The sequence below is a fragment of the Chiloscyllium plagiosum genome, unplaced genomic scaffold (genome assembly GCF_037043375.1).
Source record: "Chiloscyllium plagiosum isolate Xiang-an unplaced genomic scaffold, Cpla_swu_hap1 HiC_scaffold_10, whole genome shotgun sequence".
Taxonomy (NCBI): domain Eukaryota; kingdom Metazoa; phylum Chordata; class Chondrichthyes; order Orectolobiformes; family Hemiscylliidae; genus Chiloscyllium; species Chiloscyllium plagiosum.
The window spans coordinates 6,589,290-6,611,656 of record NW_028270148.1 but is presented as its reverse complement, the minus strand read 5'-3'; the positions used below and the strand labels follow the sequence as shown (position 1 = coordinate 6,611,656).

At 45.6% G+C, this 22,367-nt stretch overlaps 2 protein-coding genes across 2 annotated transcripts in view; one reads left to right on the top strand and one right to left on the bottom strand.

Annotated features, from left to right (window-relative positions):
* The first annotated feature begins 2,525 nt into the window (after positions 1-2,525).
* nme6 (NME/NM23 nucleoside diphosphate kinase 6) lies at positions 2,526-17,658 on the top strand. Its single transcript, XM_043695275.2, has 6 exons — positions 2,526-2,549; positions 3,371-3,494; positions 13,039-13,141; positions 13,674-13,713; positions 13,827-13,987; positions 16,930-17,658. The coding sequence occupies exons 2-6, from the start codon at positions 3,375-3,377 to the stop codon at positions 17,190-17,192; spliced, it is 687 nt and encodes a 228-aa protein (XP_043551210.2). The 5' UTR covers positions 2,526-2,549; positions 3,371-3,374; the 3' UTR covers positions 17,193-17,658.
* A 3,518-nt stretch (positions 17,659-21,176) lies between these two features.
* The window catches only part of LOC122552567 (L-gulonolactone oxidase), a 56,233-nt gene continuing 55,042 nt past the window's right edge, over positions 21,177-22,367 (bottom strand). The window contains exons 12-13 of the mRNA XM_043695267.2: positions 21,646-21,736; positions 21,177-21,362 (exon numbers count right to left, since the gene is read on the bottom strand). Coding sequence (XP_043551202.2) covers positions 21,234-21,362; positions 21,646-21,736 — 220 coding nt within the window. The 3' untranslated portion in view covers positions 21,177-21,233. The remainder of the gene's footprint in view (positions 21,363-21,645; positions 21,737-22,367) is intronic.

Below are 22,367 nucleotides of genomic sequence, written 5' to 3'. Positions count from 1 at the left end.
AATGCCTTCTTCCACCCTGTCTACCTGTTACGCCACTTTCAAGGAATTATGTGTCTGCGCTCTTAGGTCTCTCTGTTCAGCAACACTCCCCTGGGCCCTACCATTAACTGTGTAAGTCCTGACCTGGTTTGTCTTACCAAACTCCAACACCTCACATTTATCTAAACTAAACTCCATCTGCCATTCCTCACTCCATTAGATCAGCTAATTGTACTCTTAGATAATATTCTTCATTTTCTACTAACCCAATTCTGGCGTCAACTACAAACTTACTAACTAGGCCTCCTATATTCTTAACCAAACAATTTATATAAATGATGAGTAACAGTATACCGAGCAGCGATCCTTGCATCACACTGCTGGTCACAGGCCTCCAGTCTGAACAACAACTACCTACCACCATCCTCTGTCTCCTACCATCAAGCCAAATTTACATGCAATTGGCTAGTTCTCCCTGGATCCCATGTGATATAACCTTACCAAGCAGTCTAACATGGGGAACCTTATCAAAGACTTTGCTAAAGTCCATGCAGGCAACATCTACCACTCTGCCTTCATCTATCTTTTTGGTCACATCTTCAAAAATTCAGTTTGTGAGATATAATTCCCATGGACAAGGCCATGTTGATTATTCCTAATTAGCCCTTACTTTTCCAAATGCATGCAAATTCTGTCTCTCAGAATCCCCTCCACCAACTTAGCCATGACTGATGTCAGACACACCGGTCTAAAGTTCCTCGGCTTGTTCTTGCAGCTCTTCTTAAGGTGCAACATTAGCCATCCTCCAGGCTTCAAGCACCTCACTAACTGCTGTAGATGATATAAAAATCTTTACATGGGCCCCACAATTTCTTCCCTAGCCTATCACAATGTCCTGAGATACATGTGATCAGGTCCTGAGGTTTTATCAACCTTATGGGTGTTTTAAGACCTCCAGCACCTCCTTCTACAATGTGGACTCTTTTCAAGACATCATTATTTCCTTAAGTTCACCTAGCTTCCATGTCTTTCTCCACAATAAATACTGACAGAAAATACTTGTTTAGTATCTCACCTATCTCTTGCCATTCCATATTTAGACAACCTTGTTGATCTTTAAGGGGCCATATTCTTTCCCTCATTACTCTGTGGCCCTTAATGTATTTATAGAATCTCTTTGGATACTAAAGAGTAAAGAACAATACAGTACAGGAACAGGTCCTTCAGCCCTCTAAGCCTGTGCCACCACATTTTTCCTTTCCAAACTAAAACTGCCTTTTCTTACAGGATCCATATCCCTCTATTCTCTTTCCATTTACATATTCATCCAGCTTCTTCAATGCTGCTATTGTATTCGCTTCCACCACCTCCTTTGGCAACGTATTCCAGGCACTCAACACCCTTTATGTGAAAACCTTACCTTATACATCTCTTTTAAATGCCCCCCTCACACCTTGAACCTGTGTCCCTCAGTAATTGACCTCTCAACCCTGGGACAAAGTCTCATACTTTCCACTCTATACATGCCATTCACAATATTATAAATTTCTTTCAAGATGCCCCTCAACCTCCTGTGTTCCAGTGAAAACAAACCTAGTCTAGCCAATCTTTCTCCATAGCTAAAATCCCCCATACCAGGCAACATCCTGGTAAACCTTTTCTGTACCCTCTTCAAAGCATCCACATTCTTCTTGGTAGTGTGGTGACCATAACTGAATGCAATTTTGCAAGTGTGGTCCAACTAAAGTTCTATAAAGCTGCAGCATAACTTGTCTATCCTTACACTCAATGCCTTAAACTTATCTGCCCCTTTTCGTCCTTCTGATTTCTCTCTTAAGTATATCTCCTATTCATGCTATAGTCTGAGAGGGAGGAAATTGGATCAGAGGATGGAGGGAGGAGTGATAGAGGGAGGAGTGATGTGAGGGTTTGAGTTATAAGGAGAGGCTGGACAGGCTGGGATTTATTTCACAGGAGTATAGGAGGATGAGGTTGTAGAGGTTTATAAAATCATGAGGGCATAGATAAGGTGAATAGCCAAGAGATTTTTTTCCCCTATGGTGGGGAATTTCAAAACTGGCATTTTTTTTAATACGGAGGGTGGTTCGCATGTGGAATAAACTTCCAGAAGGAGTGGTGGATGTGGATACAGTTACAATGTTGAAAAGACATTTGGATAAATACATGAATAGGAAAAGTTTGGAGGGATATGGGCCTGGAGGAGGCAGAAGGGGCGAGTTTAGTTTGGGAACATGGGACTGATTGGACTTAGGCATCTGTTTCGGTGCTGCATGACTCTATGATGGCGGGGGGGGGGGTTGTGAAGATTGTGATCGGAGCTCAAGGGAGAAGGGGTAAGAGTGACCCTGCCACTGACAGAGTCACTCCCTGGGGGAGGGTACCAAAGGGCATCACCACCCTGTCAGCCTCCCAAAGTACCCCGGAACTAATCCGCGGGTTCGATCTCCTCCGGGAGCGGCGGTCCGGGCGGAACCGGAAGTTATGGGGAACTGATTTCGCACGGACTGTTTTCCGGTTGGCGGTTTCCATGGCGGCGGCAGCGCAAGCGGGTGAGTGTTTCCGCGGGGATCACCGTCACCCCCCCCCGATCCCCCAACCGTCCGGCCCGTCCACCCCACAGCCGCCCGTGAGGGTGTTGTCAGGCCCCGATCTATTTTTTTTTGAGGAGGGGGGGTCTGGCGCCGTTTAATTTAATTTAAATTAAATCAATCCCATCTTGTCCCGAGATAGGGGCTGCTGGGCCGAGGGGGGAGGGGAGGGGTGTGTCCGGGGGAGAGAGTGTGACGGGGGGGGGGTGTGACGGGGGGGGGGGGGGGGGGGGGTGTGACGGGGGGGAGGGGGGGGGGTGACGCGGGGGGGGGGGGGGGGTGGTGACGGGGGGGGGGGGGGGGGTCGGGGGGTGTCTCTGGGATGAGTCCAAAGGTAAAGAGAACCTTCACAGTTGGGCCGAGCCAATCAGGGCTGGTATCAGCAACCACACCCCCCCCCCCCCACCCCCACAACAACCCCCTCACCCACACACACATACCCCACGCATGTTCACACCACCCATCCACCCCCACACACACACCACCCATCCACCCCCACACACACACCTCCCACAGATCCAAACGCACATCCCCCGCCCCCGCAACACACACACACACATAGAGAGAACACTCCATCTGTCCAAAGAGCTTCAAAACCATGGAGTCATTGGAAATGTCTGGGACTGAGATCAACAGATTTCACTTTGTCTGGATCTCCGGGGACAAAGGTGTAAAGGTGTAACTGTGTACTGGAGCAGGCAGAAAGGGCTTCCCCCCGTTCCAGGATCACCATGAGTTTATCAGTCGTGTTTATCTTCTTATATGTTATCTTCATTCATCAGGGTGATGTTCAACCTTCTCAGAGTTGTGAAAATGCAGGCGCCTATTGGACACGTTCGGCCTTTACTCCAGCTCACACTGGCTCTGATAAAACCTGATGCCATAGCTCATCCCTTAATCCTGCAGGTAGGGAGAACTTCTGTTAACCACACTCATCCTGTGGGCATCCGTGACTGCATGAGTCTTAATGATCATTTGAGACTGCAACATCATGTTATCCATCTGTGAATTTGCCTATAATTCAGTTCAAGGAAGTAGGAAAGGATTACACCCTATGTGACATTTTTCGTTTGGGAAAGCTGGTTGGCATGGCAAGTTGGACTGATGGGTCTGTTTCAGCATATGACTCTGATGCTATGACTTTGGGACATTCTGATAAGATTCAACTCCCATTGCTTAAATGAGCAAGTCACTTAAAATGTCTGTAAAGCAGTAACTTTTAGCTGTTTGCATTAAAGTCTGTTTTAAAGTTACTGATGACCAGAATTTGCCAGTTCTCACAATTCATAAAAGTGCACTGAATGCCATAACAAAGATTAGATAACCACAAAGACAGAAGTTGCTGGAAAAGTTCAGCAGGTCTGCCATGTGTTGTGAAGAGAAATCAAAATTAACGTTTCGGCTTCAGAGACCCTTCCTCAGAACTCAGTGGTTAGCACTGCTGCCTCACAGTGCCAAGAGACCCGGGTTCAATTCCTGCCTCAGACGACTCTCTGTGTGGACTTTGCACATTCTCCCCGTTTCCTCCGGGTGCTCCGGTTTCCTCCTACAATCCAAAAATGTGCAGGTTAGGTGAATTGGCCATGCTAAATTGCCCGTAGTGTTAGTTGAAGGGGTAAAGGTAGGAGAATGGGTTTGGGTGGGTTACGCTTCGGCGGGTCACTGTGGACTTGTTGGGCCGAAGGGCCTGTTTCCACACTGTAAGTAATTTAATCTAATCTAAGTGAGTAATCTAATCTAAGTATCTCATTACGATCAATTTACTGCATGGGCACTCGGATCCTTTAAACCTCTTGTGGTGTTAGGTTGTAGCTGGCGCTAACCATTACCTGCAGCAGCTAATATGTCTGGAAAGAGGCGATCCTTGAGCCTGGGAGCCAAGATCGAGCTTCTAAGCAGGTTTGACGAAATATTTGAGATTAATCACTGACAAAATAAGAAATCGATGGGAAACCTCAGCAGGTCTGGCAGCATTAGAGAAAGCAGAATTAACTTTGTAGGTTCAGTGACCCTCCTTCAGAACTGACCATAGCTAGGGAATGATTGGTATATAGGGGAACCTTGATTATCCAAACGTGATGGGTGGGCACTACTTCGTTCGGGTAATCGATTATTCGGTTAATCAATTAACTGCCTTTCCTTTGGGGCGCAGAGTTTTAAAGTCTGCTCCCCGTTCAGGAGACTGCAGCAGCACACAGTACACGAGACCCCACCCCCAAACACGTCCAACACCGCCTCCTCGCCACCAAACTCAACACCGCCCTCCCTGACCCCAACACCGCTCCCCCGATCCCAACACCACCACCCCAACCTCATCCAACACTGTACCCCGCCCCCAACACCCTCCTCTCCCACCCCCTCACTGTAAACAAAAGACACGATCACTGTTGGAAGCATGTCTTTGATGTAATGTTTCCATTGGGACCTTGAGATCTCCTTCGGCTAATCCGATTTTTCGGATAATTAGTATTCGGATCATTGAGGTTCCTCTGTATATGCTAGAGAAAGGGTGGGGAGAAGGGGAAAGAGTAAATGATCGGTGAAGATGGAGCACAGAAACAGAGAGAAAAACAGTTGGGCAGACAAATGAATGGGTAAACGTCAGGCTGGAGAATGAGTAGCTGCTAATGGGGACATTTAGTGTATGGTAGCAGCCCATGTAGTAACAGGCCTGGTGATGGCGGATGGGGTAAAGATACAGGATGGTGCTCAGGTCCTAATCTAAGTGAACTTGATATTGAGTCCAGAAGGCTGCAGGTCCCCAAACAGAAAAGGAGACACTGTTCTTCCAGCTTGCACTGACTTTTGTTGGAGCACTGAAGCAAGTCTGACACAGAGATGTTGGCCAGGGAAAATAGTGGTACAGTATCTTGAATTGGCAAGCAACTGGAAGCTCAGGGTCATTTTTACGGTTAGAGCATAGGTGTTCTGTAAAGTAGTTCCCACTCTGCGTTTTGTCTCCCTTATGTAGAGGAGACCACATCAGTGTCAGCCACTAATGATCCGCAGTTATTCATTCTCCCAGGCTGACCTTTGCCCACTCCCTTGTCTACCCACCTGTTTTTTTCTCTGGGGCTGGCTTGTTGACTGTGGGAATGGAAGTCCCAGCCTAACACATTATTCTGACGTACGAAGGAGGAGACGCTTAACTCCAGCTCAATGCTGGCAAAACCAAGGAACTCATTATTGACTTTCAGCGGGATGTTACTCATGTCCTCCTACACATTAACGGCACAGAGGTGGAACGAGTGAAGAATGTCAAGCTCCTGGGAGTGGTCATCCACAACAAGCTTTCTTGGACTGTTCATGTGGATGCACTGGTTACAAAGGCCCAACAATGTCTCTTCATCCTCAGGCAGCTGAGGAAATTTGGCATGATGGCGAATACCCTTGCCAACCTTTACAGGTGCACCATCAAGAGCTTTCTGTCTGGATGTACCATTCAAAATCGGGGACGGTTACAGAGGGTGGTGAACTCCGCTCGGACAATCACAAAGTCCAGCCTCCCATCTATAGAATCCATCTACCAGGCCCGCTGTCAAGGAAAGGCCGCCAGCATTCTCAAAGATCCATCCCACCCTGGCAATGTTTTTCTACAACCTCTACCATCGGGGAGAAGGTACAGAAGCCTGAACACATGCACCAGCCGGTTTCATAACAGTTTCTACCCTACCATTGTTAGAATACTGAATGGACTCACAAACTCTTAACATTCGCCTGTACCTGTGTTTTTGTTTTTGCTGCTGTTTGCCTATTATTTACTATCTATGCTATTTAACTGCCTGTATTGCTCGCCAGGTAAAGCTTTTCATTGTGCCTCAGTACATGTGACAATAAATTCAATTCAATTCAAATTCAACTTCAGCAGGAGATACATCCAGGTCTACCTGACAGGGGGGTACCTTCAATATTGGAAGACCCCAGACCCCAGGATGTCTGTAACTGCGAAAAGACTGGTGTACTCTACACATGCTTTGGGGGTGACATGTTAGCCTCACAATAGGAGGATCCCCTAGTCTGTAAGAGAGTCAGGAAATTACTTTCGGTTATGGCCAGCTGCAATATGGATGAAATATGACTTGCTGATGATTTGAAAGGAACAAAACCCTCACTGCTTCAGGGGAGTCCATCACCTACCTGTCATACACTGGGTGAGTAAGTTTGCTGTGAATGGATACATCAGTGGGATGGCAGGCTTCTGGGCTGGCAAACTGTCATCTTCCTGGATAAGTCTTTAGGACAACCATGCATCACTGAGCTGAAGACCATTCACTTTGTATTCCTCCACTCTCTGAGCCAGCTCTTGGAGCAGGGGATTGTCTACTGTCTGAAGCAGCGTTATGTCAAGGCAAAGAGAGAGAAGGCCCTGGATGTGGCGGCTAGTATTGCGGAGTTGACAGTAGGGCAGTGTGTAACGGGAATCTCTCTTTTGAATGCTGTCCATCTGTTGAAAGACTCTTGGGATTCTGTCATTCAACAAATCAATACATTGCTTCAGGAAAGTAGATTTTCTAATGACTCAGAGTGAGGTAACTGAGGCAGTGCAGGAAGTGACTCCAAATGAAAGTAAGTCAGAGGAAGAATTCTTTTCAGCTGTGCTGCTTTAGGGGCTGTAATTCTGCATGTGATGTTCAGGCGGGTGATATCAGAGAGGTACTGGATGCAATGCAAGTCCAGGGTGAAAGGACACAGCAAGATCTGGATAGTGAGGAAGGTCTGGTTATGCTGGTAGATGTATGCACTGGTACCAAACTCAGGAGCAGCACCTGATTATAAAACTAGATTGGGTGACCCTATGAAAGGTTGATCTACTCTGGCTGCATCTTGCCCGAGGAAGACTGTTCAAACTCATTCAAGGAAAGAATTCTTTGCAAATCTGTAGAATTGATGTGCAATATTAGAAGTTTTAATGCAGATGAATGTTTTGTCATATTTAGAAATAACTGTTCTGTGCTTGAAGTTTTATAAATGAATGACTGACAGTGCAGGATGAGGCTCTTTGAAATGACATAGGAAAAGGTACCAAAGTGTGGTTTGGAATTGTCTTCCACAAATGACAGTGGATGCTAGATCAGTTTACAATTTAAAATCTGAAATGACTAAATATTTAAGCAAAAATATTAAAGGATATGGATCAAAGGCAAGTTGTGGAGATCAGCCACAGATCAGCCATGATCGAATTGAATGGCAGAACAGGCTTGAGGGGCTGAATGGCATAATCATTCCTCTGTGTTAGATGAAGGGACCAAATGTATGGTTTCTAAATTTGCAGATGATGCAAAGGTGTGTAGGAATTTGAATTGTCATGAGAATATAGAGATAGGTTAAGTGAGTGGGCTAAAATTTGGGGTATGGAATATTAAGTGGAAATGTATGAAATTGTCTGATGAGGGGAGAATAGAAAAGTAGTATGTTATTTATATGGAGAGAGATTGCAAAGCTTAGTGGTACAGACAGTCTGGGTGTCCTGGTACAAGTATGCTGCTATTGCAAGTGATTAGAAAGGCAAGCTATGTTTCTAGTAAAAGTAAAGATGTGGGGGCTGTGAATGCAGCTGTACAAGGACTGGGTAAGACCACATTTGGAGAATTGTTGATAATTTTGGCCTTGAGAAAGGATATTAGAAGAAGGTCAGAGAAGCGTCACTTGACTGATGGCTGTACTAAAGGGCTTATCTTTTGCAGGATAATCGGACCCACTAGTTTAAGACTGATATCCAGATGGTGAATTCGGCTGCAAATGGCATTCACAGATTTACAAAGTCTTCTTGTAAATCTGAAGTTTGGCACAAACACCCATTTTCACCTTCCCATTCCAGACCCTTTCCCTGTCCAGTAGCCACCTCCTCCTCTGGAGAAAAGCTTAGCTTCCCAGTCCAAGGGAGGATGATGGCCTTAATGGTATTATTGCTGGACTGTTAATCCAGAGACCCAGGTCTAGGGACCTGGGTTCGAATCCTGCTGTGGCAGGTGGTGGAATCTGAATTCAACAAAAATCTGGAAATAAGACTCTAATGATATCCATGAATCCATTGTCGATTGTTGGAAAAGCCCATCTGGTTCACTAAATCCTTCAGGGAAGGAAACTACCATCCTTACCTGGTCTGGCCTACATGTGACTCCAGACTGATAGCAATATGGTTACTCTTAACTTCCCTCTGGGCAATTAGGGATGGGCAATAAAAGTTGGCCCAGCCAGCGACGCCCCCCCTTCACATGCAATACCTCTTCTCAGTTAATTCTGGAGAGCTTCTGGTTTATTCTGAAGGAGCTAGATTTCTAACATTGTCAGTGAGCCTGTTGGAATTCAGAAGAATGAGTTGTGATCATATTAAAACATATGTGGTTCTGCTGTATTTGGTATGGCTGGTGCTGACTTCCGCTCAACTCAGCATGGAACGTGGGGACACAGTTTAAAATGACAGCATCTTCCTTTTCAGGTTGACTTTAGGAAGCATTTTCTTCTCTTGCAGGGTCAATAGTCTTAGGAATCAATCCTGTTCCCTACATAGCAGTGCAAAGTGATGAATTGAATACATTGGAGGCTGCGTGAGTAAGATTTCTGATTGACATGGCAGTTAAGGATTATGAATGGGCAGACTAGCAAAATGAAGTTGATGCCACAATCAGATCAGTTATGGTCTTCTCAAATGGTGGGACATGCTCAGTGGGTACAACTTTCTGCTTCTATTTCTTGATATTTCTGTATCAGCATGGACTTCCAGTCTTGAAGTAATTCCTTGAAGAGTGGTCCCACTGTGGCTAAGTTCTTAAGGAAGACTGTAATGTTTGAACTTTCAGCTTTATTTCTTTATTTTCTATTTAAAGCTAAGAAGGTCTGCAATGTGTAATGTAACCTTATTTTGTATATTTCTACACTATACTATAATTTCTACAATGTTTAACTTTTAACTTTGTTCTTTCTTTATATCTCTATACATGAATGCACGAAGCATTAGACATAAGATGGATGAGCTTGAGGCTCTTTTGGAAATTGGCAGATACGATATTGTGGGGATAACTGAGACGTGGCTTCAAGTGGACAGGGCCTGGGAAATGAATATTCAAGGATACACGTGCTATCGTAAGGACAGACTGATGGGCAGAGGGGGGACCTAGAATCAGGGGATGTAGAGTCAGTGTGGATAGAGCTTCGAAATACTAAGGGTAAAAAGACCCTCTTGGGAGTCATCTACAGGCCCCCAAACAGTAGTCTGGATGTGGGATTTAAATTAAATCAGGAGCTGAAATTGGCCTGTTGCAAAGATGTCACTACAGTTGTTATGGGGGATTTTAACATGCAGGTAGACTGGGAGAATTAGGATGGTATTGGGCCTCAAGAAAGAGACTTTGTGGAGTGCCTCAGAGATGGATTCTTAGAGCAGCTGGTGCTGGAGCCGACCAGGGAGAAGGCAATTCTGGATCTGGTATTGTGTAACGAACCAGAATTGGTCAGAGACCTCGAAGTGAAGGAGCCATTGGGAAGTAGTGACCATACTACAATAAGCTTCAATCTGCAATTTGAGAGGGAGAGGGTACAGTCGGAAGTGACAGTACTTCTGTTGAATAAAGGGAACTATGGAGCTATCAGAGAGGAGCTGGCCAAAGTTCAATGGTGCAATACCTTAGCAGGGATGACCGTGGAGGAACAATGGCGGATATTTCTGTGTAGAATGCAGAAGTTGCAGGATCAGTTCATTCCTAAAAGGAAGAAAGATCCCAGGAGGAGGTATGGGTGGCCGTGGCTGATGAGGGAAGTTAAGAAACATATAAAGTTAATAGAGAAAAAGTATAACATAGCAAAGATAAGTGGGAAAACTGAGGACTGGGAAGCTTTTAAAGAGCAACAGAGGATTACTAAGAAGGACATACGCAGAGGAAAAATGAGGTACGAAGGTAAACTGGCCAAGAATATTAAGGAGGATAGTAAAAGCTTTTTTAGGTATGTGCAAGGCAAAAAAATGGTTAGGACAAAAATTGGGCCCTTGAAGACAGAAACAGGGGAATATATTACTGGGAACAAAGAAATGGCAGAGGAATTAAATGAGTACTTCTCATCTGTGTTCACTGGGGAAGACACAAGCAATCTCCCTGAGGTAACAGCGGCTGAAGGACCTGAACTTAAGGGAATTTATATTTGCCAGGATTTGGTGTTGGAGAGACTGTTAGGTCTGAAGGTTGATAAGTCTCCGGGGCCTGATGGTCTGCATCCCAGGGTACTGAAGGAGGTGGCTCGGGAAATCGTGGATGCATTGGTGATTATTTTCCAGAGTTCAATAGATTCGGGGTCAGTTCCTGAGGATTGGAGGGTGGCTAATGTTATACCAGAAAGGTGGGCGAGAGAAAGCAGGAAATTATAGACCAGTTAGTCTGACCTCAGTGGTGGGAAAGATGCTGGAGTCTATTATAAAGGATGAAATTACGACACATCTGGATAGTAGTAACAGGATAGGACAGAGTCAGCATGGATTTATGAAGGGGAAATCATGCTTGACTAATCTTCTTGAATTTTTTGAGGATGTAACTCTGAAGTTGGACGAGGGAAATCCAGTAGATGTAGTGTACCTGGACTTTCAAAAAGCTTTTGATAAAGTCCCACACAGGAGGTTAGTGAGTAAAATTAGGGCGCATGGTATTGGGGGCAAAGTACTAGATTGGATTGAAAATTGGTTGGCTAATAGGAAACAAAGGGTAGTGATAAACTGCCCCATTTCGAAATGGCAGACAGTGACCAGTGGGGTACCGCAGGGATTCGTGCTGGGACCGCAGCTTTTTACAATATATGTTAATGATATAGAAGATGGTATCAGCAATAACATTAGCAAATTTGCTGATGATACAAAGCTGGGTGGCAGGGTGAAATGTGATGAGGATGTTAGGAGATTACAGGGTGACCTGGACAAGTTAAGTGAGTGGGCAGATACATGGCAGATGCAGTTTAATGTGGATAAATGTATGGTTATCCACTTTGGTGGCAAGAACAGGAAGGCAGACTACTACCTCAATGGAATCAATTTATGTAAAGGGGCAGTACAGAGAGATCTGGGTGCTCTTGTACACCAGTCAATGAAGGTAAGCATACAGGTACAGCAGGTAGTGAAGAAGGCTAATAGCATGCTGGTCTTCATAACAAGAGGAATTGAGTATAGAAGCAAAGAGGTGCTTCTGCAGCTGTACAGGGCCCTGGTGAGACCACACCTGGAGTACTGTGTGCAGTTCTGGTCTCCAAATTTGAGAAAAGACATTCTGGCTATTGAGGGAGTGTAGCGTAGGTTCACGAGGTCAATTCCTGGAATGGCAGGATTACCTTACACTGAAAGATTGAAGCGACTGGGCTTGTATCCCCTTGAGTTTTGAAGACTGAGAGGGGATCTGATTGAGACGTATAAGATTATTAAAGGATTGGACACTCTGGAGTAGGAAACATATTTCCACTGATGGGTGAGTGCTGAACCAGAGGACACAGCTTAAAAATACGGGGTAGACCATTTAGGACAGAGCTCATGAGAAACCTCTTCACCCAGAGAGTGGTGGCTGTGTGGAATGCTCTTCCCCAGAGGGCAGTGGAGGCCCAGTCTCTGGATTCATTTAAGAAAGAGTTGGATAGAGCTCTCAAAGATAGTGGAATCAAGGGTTATGGAGATAAGGCAGGAACAGGATACTGATTAGGAATGATCAGCCATGATTATATTGAATGGCGGTGCAGGCTCGAAGGGCTGAATGGCCTACTCCTGCACCTATTGTCTACTGTTTATAAGATTTTGTACCTAGGAACTTGTATTTAAGATGGTGCATTGTGTGGTGATATTATGCCCTTTTCACTGTACTCCTGTACACGTGACAATAACATCAAATCTTGTGTTGCTCCTTTTTTCTTGATTCCAGAAGAAACAGTTTCTCTTTGTCTGCTCCGTCAGTACCATTTAGTATCTTAAATGCAGTTAGTAATCTTCAACCTTGCAAGTATAGCTTTTCTTCTGTGTATGAATAACAAAGTATATATATCACCAGGTTTTTCCCATGCTGTGAAGCTTTTGGCTGCCTCCAAATAATTGTAGGAGTCTGTCATGTTGCATTAAAACGGGAACCTGTCATAAGCAGGATGACAAGAAACATGCTCTGTGATCAAGGTTTAGTTATAGCATTGTACAGGGTGGGTGGCTCAGGCTGTTGGGGAGGACAGGCTTAGTTTGTGCATGCTGCCTGGCATGAGCTATGTATATGTGAATGCTGGATGTGGACTGGGTCAGCCGACCTCAGACATCCCGTTGTTGACCTGTTCTTGTGCTCCTTGTTGAGGCATCTCCCGTGGGGAATAGTCAGGGCAGTGAAGCAGCCCCTCCCTCCTTTGTCGGATTGTGATCCTCACCTTCACCCTGTTTCCTCAAGGCAACCCTGAGTGGTTGGAATTGTCATTGTACTAAGTCCTTTTTACTGATTGTTGATTTCAGGCTATCCATCAGAAGATATTGGACAACAACTTTATCATCCTGATGCACAAGTATTTAAAATGGGGTCAGGAGGAATCTCAGGCATTTTATGCAGAGCATTCAGGTATGAGTCCCTGCTCCTGGAAATGTTGATGAGTACATTGAAATCTTCCTTTTTGGTTTGTTTGTGCCATGTAGGTGTTACTGGCTAATTGCCTCACGAATTGTTGACATTCCCATGCATCTTCTGCCATTCGTGTTCTCGGCTACAGAATGTGGGTTTGAAAACGCCGTCATAGAATCATACATAACAAATGGTAGTAATCCATTTGGCTAGTAGTGTATGTGCTAGCTCTGTCTAACAGCTGCATGGCTAGGCCTCTTCCCTCGTACGTATTTTCTCTTCAACTCATTCCCCAATTCTTTATGAAACCCTTGAGTTAATTTGCTACCAGACCCTAACTACTCACGGTGTGACCACTCTCCTCATGTTACTATTGCATCTTTTGTCCTTCTTAAATCTGTGTCCGCTGACTCTCATCAATGGGAACCGCTTCTCCCTGTCTATTCTTGTTCAGATCACTCACAATTTTGAAAAAATAACTCATCAAACCTTAAAAGATTCTTCAGATTTTTTCTGATTTGTGTTGTTACAGGTCGATTTTTCTATCAGCGCGTGGTGGAGTTCATGACAAGGTGGGTTTCATAGGCACAGCAGAGTGTGCTTTTGATGCTGTTTCCTTTACCCATGTGATGACAGAGTTGCTCTTCCTCTAAACTTGCTGTTTCACTTCTCTTCTGTTTGACAGTGGTCCAATGAGAGCGTACGTGCTGGCTCGTGAGGATGCCATCCAGCGTTGGCGCTATGTGATGGGCCCAACTAAGGTGTTCCGAGCACGCTACTCTGCTCCGGAATCGATCCGTGGCACCTATGGGCTGACAGACACCAGAAACACCACACATGGCTCAGGTGAGTATTCCTGAACACAGGCACTGTCTCGAGCAAAAGGATTGGTTCATTTTAACTTATACCTGCTCTTGGTATACTCCCTCTATTACTAGCAGTGAAGCTTATTAGTAGTGAAGTTTATTATCTAATCGACAGAGGAATGTGATGATCCAACAGTGTACATCTTGTTTCATTTTGGAACTCCAGGCTGCATTGTGTCGTGAGTAGTCATGTGTTTAAAAAATGTTGTCAGTTGTAGCAACTTGAGCTGCAGGTTTCACAGGTTAAGAGCAGCTCACCACACTGTGGCATATCTGTGAATTTGGGAACCTCATGGCTAGCACCATTCTGGATGTGGTCGCTGAGGTTTAACAGTGTACAGAGTGAATATGACAGTGGGTGACCACAAGAGACTCAAAAGTATCTGACAGTAGTACCACATTGGCACCAGTGGAGGGCAGCAAAGGCACATGATTCTGCAGAGCTAGACAGGAAGTTTACGAGTAATCTGAAAAGTAATAATCTCTGGATTGCTTCCTGTGTCTTATTTCGAGACATAAGCAGAAAAGAGACACAAAATTGTGACCGGAAATATGGTGCAGAAGGGGGAAGGGTTTTATATTCTTGGGATATCGGTATCAGCTTTAGTGGAGATGGTACTTGTACAAGCCAGATGTTTTGTGTCTAAACAGAGCTGGGGAAGGTTCCCTTGGAAGCTGATTTGAGGTAGATTTTCAAGTTGGCAGGCGTGTGGCAACTTGGAGATACTATCAGAGAGGAGTATAATGCGCAGAAAATAGGCAAGGAAATCGGAATATAAACTGGGTTAAGGATACAGGGAAAAATAGTAATGTCTAAATCCAGGTTACAGTGCACATATGTGAATGCACAGTGTGCGGGAAATAAGGTTGGGGAGTTACAAGCACAGTTTGCCAACTCGAACTATGATATTATGGTCCCATAGAAAACCTGGTAGAGTATTAAATATTCCTGAATACAACGGTTGAAATTGAAGAAAAGCAAGAGGAGTGGCAATATTGCTTAGGGAGAGCGTTGTGGTGCTGGACAGCGTGAGGGAGGTAGATTATTAACTGAAAAGAAAAAGTAGAGGTATGGGTGGGGTGGGGATGTGTGACCATGGGTTGGGGGTGTGTGAGAAAAGGGAGAGTGACACTAACTCCCTGTGGATTGGGGGGGGGGTGAGAAATGAGAGAGACACTGGGTGACACTGACGGCCTGTGGGTTGGGGGGGTGTGAGAAACGGGAGAGTGACACTGACCCCCCGTGGATTGGGGGGAGGGTGAGAAATGAGAGAGACACTGGGTGACACTGACGGCCTGTGGGGTGGGGGATGTGAGAAAAGGGAGAGTGACACTGGGTGACACTGACCCCCCTGTGGGGTGGGTGGGGGTGTGTGAGAAATGGGAGAGACACTGGGTGACACTGACGGCCTGTGGTGGTGGGGTGGGTGTGAGAAATGGGAGAGACATTGGGTGATACTGACGGCCTGTGGGGTGGGGGGGTGTGAGAAATGGGAGAATGACACTGGGTGACACTGACCCCCCGTGGGGTGGGTGGGGGTGTGTGAGAAATGGGAGAGACACTGGGTGACACTGACGGCCTGTGGTGGTGGGGTGGGTGTGAGAAATGGGAGAGACATTGGGTGACTCTGACGGCCTGTGGGGTGGGGGGGTGTGAGAAATGGGAGAATGACACTGGGTGACACTGACCCCCCGTGGGGTGGGTGGGGGTGTGTGAGAAATGGGAGAGACACTGGGTGACATTGACTCCCTGTGGGAGGGGGGGGTTGTGAGAAATGGGAGAGACACTGGGTGACACTAACCCCCCGTGGGGTGTGAGAAATGGGAAAGACATTGGGTGACACTGATGGCTTGTGGGGGTGGGGGGTGTGAGAAATGGGAGAGACACTGGGTGACACTGACCCCCCATGGGGTGGGGGGCGGTGTGAGCAATGGGAGAGACACTGGGTGACACTGACCCCCCGTGGGGTGGGGGACGGTGTGAGAAATGGGAGAGACACTGGGTGACATTGACGGCCTGTGGGGGTGGGGGGTGTGAGAAATGGGAGAGACACTGTGTGACACTGACGTCCTGTTGGGTTGGGGGTGTGAGAACTGGGCGAGAGACACTGGGTGACACTGACCCCTCGTGGGGGTGTGTGAGAAATGGGAGAGTGACACTGGGTGAATTCCTTACTCAGAGAGCCAGCCCTGACCCAACAGGCCCAACCACCTCCTGTGCTGAGACCCATTCTGTGATTGAGTAATGTACAAATAGAGACCGTTTTTAGCTGTCTGATGTCCCATTGTCTGCTTGCAGTCTTGTCACCTATCTCCAGTTGCAGTCCCTTGCATGGTCCCTGCGTTACTGTTTCAGTAATGGGGACAGTACTGGCCAAGAATTTGGAGCAGCGGGCACCTGGCCATACCAGGTATCGTTGCTTCATTCAGTCCCTCCCTGGCTTTGTGCCTGGGCTTATCCTATATGAAAGTGAGGAAGAAACCTTGGAGATCCACATCCACTCTCTTTCCCCACCGTTTCTATTGGTTTATTGAAATGATTTGGACTATACTTGTTGAAGACATGGGGCAAATTCCTTCCTCTCAGGCTAATGGTACTGTACCAAGGCTCAGGGCATTGTCTCTAATAACAGCCAGAAATGAACAATCTCAGTTTGACCATGCCATCTTTATTCAGGTGAAATAAGCCTGTTCTAATAAATTGTACATGTGAGAAAATTAGCAGAGGTTTGGGTCTGATTGGATAGTACTTTGAAAGAAACAGCCCAGATATGATAGGCTGAATGGCCTCCATTAGGTGAATATGCAGATGTTGAATAATCAGCTGCTCTAACTTTGTACCCACTCTGTAGTCCCTCAGTCTCTCCACTGGAGAGCTGACTGTTGTGAATTGTCATTACCTCTTTGTTTTTACAACTTCAGACTCCCCAGAATCAGCAGCAAAGGAGATTTCCTTTTTCTTTCCTGAGTTTAAGCAGCAGCAGTGGATCGACAAGGAGGAGATATCTTATCGCCAAGGACTATACTTTTACCATTCTGAGAAACAACTACACCTGCTCAGGACATACCAGCAGCAACCAATGCAGACTCAAGAGAGCTCACCACAGGCTGCCTTCGAGGGCACTGACTGTACACTGGACTCGAGGGCACAGATTGAGAGGGTAGTGACCACAGGCCAATTGTGAGGGCATGGACTACAGCCCAGGCATGAGGGCATCTGTTTCTGGGTCATGGATTTGACTGCAGGTGATTCAGGTCCATTTGATGCTCATTGTAGTCAAACAACCTGAGCGTTCACTGTCAGTGTTCCCCAGTCAGTGAGCCCCACTCACTGGGGCTCGAGGTCAGTCTGGTTACAGCCTGTTTGCGTCTCTCTGACTCTGTTGGAGAATTGATAGACTACATTTGGATAGGTGAAGCAGGGAGCACTCCACAATGGAGTTCCAGCTTCTCACTGTCGATCGCAACTCCATGCAATAACAACAGACGAACCAGCACTGATAGAATTGGTGTTCGTGGGCAAATTGGAGTTTGGAACTTGAACACCCCTGACTATTACCTTTATCTTTAAACTGCCTACTGTGACAATCTGACTCTCTCACTGTGATTGTTCTGGTTATTTTGAATAAAAGATTTGTATATTTGTATGAATTGGTAGCACGTGTTTCTGGTTATTAATGTTGACATCTGCCACCATATTTCTGACATTGTGTAAACATGACTTAGTTTCTCCCACATATTCCTGAGATAAATGTGTCAATCAAATGCTGATAAGCAGTTGCTGATGCCATGGATCGTGAGCAGGGAGACAGGAAGCCAGAAGGCTTTTGAGGAATTTTTTTTTTGTTCTTTCATAGGATGTATGTGTCGTTGGCCACTCGTAATTGCCCTTGAGCTGAGTGACCTATTCTGCCCTTTTAGGGGGCAATTGAGAGTCAAGCACATTGCTGTGAGCCTGGAGTCCAAGCCAGGAAAGGATGCTGGGTTCCTTTATATGCAACATTGCAGCTGGAGCTGGACCTGGGCAACCCCAGGAAGTTGATAGCATACGTGTTTTGAGACCAACCCTGTGCCTTGTGCTACCATCTGAGTGTGATCCTGTTTAGTGAGTTCAATGCAATGTCCCGCTTGCTATCCCGATACGAATTAGAGACTTTTCAAACTTGAATGTTGCAAAATGCAAAAGAGCCAGTTAAGTAATTTTGCTCTGTTGCAACATGAGGAATGGCAGTTTACACATTTCCGCACATTTCCACATGCAGAAATGAAATAAATAAGGGCTGCTGGTTATGGACAAATGTCCTGTCTTGGATGTACCTGAGCTTCTTGCCTGTTGGTAGAACAAATGTGTTTTCTAGCACTGTCTTGACCTAAGTGAGGAGGGTTTGAGTGGTGAGGGATTGAGATACAGTGAAAGGTCTCTGCCTTATCCTGCAGCCAAAGTACAGTGACCCATCTAAACTTCTGGTAATCATGATGGTAAAAACAAACCTTACCTATAAGCTGTTTGAGGCTGTGGCTGTGCACTAGAAAAACAAGACCTGGCATACCCACTGCTAAGATCCAGTCTAGAGTCACATCTGAGCCAGCACTTAGTCTGTGGGTGAAGGGCCAGTCTAGAGTCGCATCTGAGCCAGCACTGACAGTCTGTCAGTGAAGGGCCAGTCTTGAGTCACACCTGAGCCAGCACTTACACCCTGTCAGCGAAGGGTGAATCTAGAGATAGACCTGCTATGTAATGTACTGACACCTGATGGTCATTTACAGACAACCAATGAACCCCAGGATTCTCTGTTCAGCACAATAAAGCCTTGGCTACTGGAACCTCATGTGTACCTGACCACACAACTGCTCCAGCTCCTGGCAAATGTTGAAACCTTCTATTCATTGAAACAGGCTCAGGGAAGGAGCCAAGGCACATCACATCCGATCAGGGACTGGAGTTGACTGCTGTAGGAACAGTCCTCGAAGGCCTCTAAAGCTCACTGTCTTGTCAGCAGTTACCAGGAACATCCGACGTGAGGTCCAGGAAACAGGTACAGGTGGAAGGAAATGCCTGCTGCATCATTCAGTGTGATCACGACTAATCATCCAACTCAGTCCCCTGTTCCTGCTTTCTGCCCATACTCTTTGATCTCTTTAGCTGTAAGAACTATATCTATCTATCTATCTCCTTTCTGAAAACATTAATGTTTTGGCCTCAACTACTTTCTATGGCAGAGAATTCCACAGCCTCCTCACTCTCTAGGTGAAGACATTTTGCCTCATCTCTGTCCTCAATGGCCCATGCTGTATCTTTAAAGTATGAGGATTCCTGCAGGAAATATCATGTGATGCAAGTGGCAAGTTACAGTTTCCTTTCATATCTTATAACTTTGTTTTTTTTCATAAGTTTAAAATATGTCCAAAATGTGGATAAATGTATGGTTATCCACTTTGGCAAGAACAGGAAGATTACTACCTAAATGGAATCAATTTAGGTAAAGGGGCAGTACAAAGAGACCTGGGTGTTCTTGTACACCAGTCAATGAAGGTAAGCATGCAGGTACAGCAGGTAGTGAAGAAGGCTAATAGCATGCTGACCTTCATAACAAGAGGGATTGAGTATAGAAGCAAAGAGGTTCTTCTGCAGCTGCACAGGGTCCTGGTGAGACCACACCTGGAGTACTGTGTGCAGTTCTGGTCTCCAAATTTGAGGAAAGACATTCTGGCTATTGAGGGAGTGCAACGTAGGTTCACAAGGTCAATTCCTGGAATGGCGGGACTACCTTACGCTGAAAGACTGGAGCAACTGGGCTTGTATACCCTTGAGTTTAGAAGACTGAGAGGGGATCTGATTGAGACATATAAGATTATGAAAGGATTGGACACTCTGGAGGGAGGAAACATGTTTCCGCTGATGGGTGACACAGCTTAAAAATACGGGGTAGACCATTTAGGACAGAGATGAGGAAAAAGTTCTTCACCCAGAGAGTGGTGGCTGTGTGGAATGCTCTGCCCCAGAGGGCAGTGGAGGCCCAGTTTTTAGATTCATTTAAGAAAGAGTTGGATAGAGCTCTCAAGGATAGTGGAATCAAGGGTTATGGCGATAAGGCAGGAACAGGATACTGATTAAGGATGATCAGCCATGATCATATTGAATGGTGGTGCAGGCTAGAAGGGCAGAATGGCCTACTCCTGCATCTATTGTCTATTGTCTAAAAATCCCAATGAGTATTCAAGCACCTTCAAGGAATCCTGAAAAGGAAGGGTTTTTTGAAGTCTTCATAACTGAAACACCATACAAATCAGTGAGATTCCACTTAACATAAGAAAGAATTGGTGGAATTTCAATTTAAACTTGATTCATTAACATCATGGGCCATTCAATTATTTTCTTTTTGTTCATTTATACAATGTGGGAATCACTGGCTGGGCTAGCATTATTACCCATCCCTAATTTCCCAGAGGACTGTTAAGCTTCACCCATGTTACTGAGAATCTGGAGTCTCACACAGGCCAGAAATTGATTTCCCCAAATCCCACGGTCATCATTCATTCTTTAATTGCAGATTTTTATTGAATTCTAATTCATCTTCTGAGTAGGATTTGAACCCAGTTCCCAGAACTTCACGTGGGTCTCTAGATTAACTCTCTAGCGATGATACCTCTAGGCCATTGCCTTCATTATGAAGGAAAATTAGCACAAATCAGGAGACTGCCGTTCAGCTCATTGTACCTGTTCTGTTCCTCAAATAGCTTCCTCTGTCACAACCCTCTGCTTTCTCCCCATTTGAAGGGAATAAGGTTATGACTCAGCAAGCACTGACTCGATGGGTAAAAGGCAGTAAGGCTGCTCCAGCCTGTGCTGGTGACTGAGGTATATCCTGTGTTTGATGAATTAACTGTTGCTATTCAGTGGCAGACTCTGAAAAATATATACCAGATTGTTGAATTAAGTGTAAAAGGGAAGTCTGAGCTAGTTTATATAAAATAGTTTTGAGTGGTGATATTTCGACTCAGTGCGGTCATCCAGTTTCTCAGAGCTGTGTGTTTAGCGAGAGATAAATGGGAAATGATTTAGCAATGTCGCTCAATCACTTCCCTTAGATCCTTTGTAACAGGTTCTAATATTGTGTGTGCACGTATCAGTGAGGCAAGAGACAGTCAGGGCACTCAGCACCACCTGAACAAGTTCAGCAACAACTTTATTTACTGTTGGAGAAATGAGTGAAGCATCAACACTCTTAGAAGAAGGTCTTTTCCAAGTAATTGTTAAGGAACATCCCGGAAGGATCCAGTTCCTCACGGATTGAACAGAACTTGTGGAATGCTGGGTACATCTTCTCAAAGTCCTGGCGAAGACAGCTGTGTGCCTGGATCAGGGAGAGAGAAAAGTTAGGAAAACGGCCTGGCAGGAAGTGTGACGTGAAATGTAATGCAACTCCACAGAGGTTTAGAAAAGTGTGAAGTGATTTCGGAAAGTAAACAATTTTTCCAGGATTTGACAAAGTAGCCACTGTGAAAGTTTCCGCAGGAAGCTGATGATGCTTAGTTTTTGGGTGAATGTAAGACAGATTGAGAGAGAGAGAAAGTCTAATGTCAGCACTTGGTCCCATAGCCAAGTCTCCATTGAAAAGGCCAATTGTTCTTACTCACCTTCGCCCAGTGTGGTCTTCCACCATTCCTCTTCATGATCTCCTCGTACATTGCCCAATACTGCTCCCGGGGCACCTCCTTCCCATAGGGTCTGAGAGTAAATGTTCTGGTTAATCACAGCCTGATAAAGGGGAGCAGGGGTATAACAGAAGGCACAAGGGTGGCAAGAGGGACTGGACACTTCAATCAGCACCTCTTTCATGACACATTCTTGTTTTTTTTAGGATTCCCTACAGTATGGAAATAGGCCTTTCGGCCCAACAAGTCCACACCAACCCTCTGAAGAGTAACCCACCCAGACCCATTCCCCAACCCTATATTTACCCCTGACTAATGCACCTAATACTATGGGCAATTTATCATGGCCAATTCACCTAATCTGCACATCTTTGGACTGTGGGAGGAAACCGGAGCACCCGGAGGAAACCCACGGAGACTTGGGGAGAACGTGCAAACTCCACACAGACAGTCGCCTGAGGCTGGAATCGAACCTGGGTCCCTGGCACTAGGAGACAGCAGTGCTAACCACTGAGCCACCGTGTCGCCCTTCTCCCTTTTAGAGCGGTCTGTTAATATCTGAGACTTCCCTGAATTATGGAGTAACTAGCAAAAGTCAGCCAATCTCTAATATCCACTGTCAGTAACAGACTATCATGGAGAGACAGTGGCAAAGTAAACCAGAACCCAGTGTTAATATTCCAAGGGCCATGGGTTCAAATCCT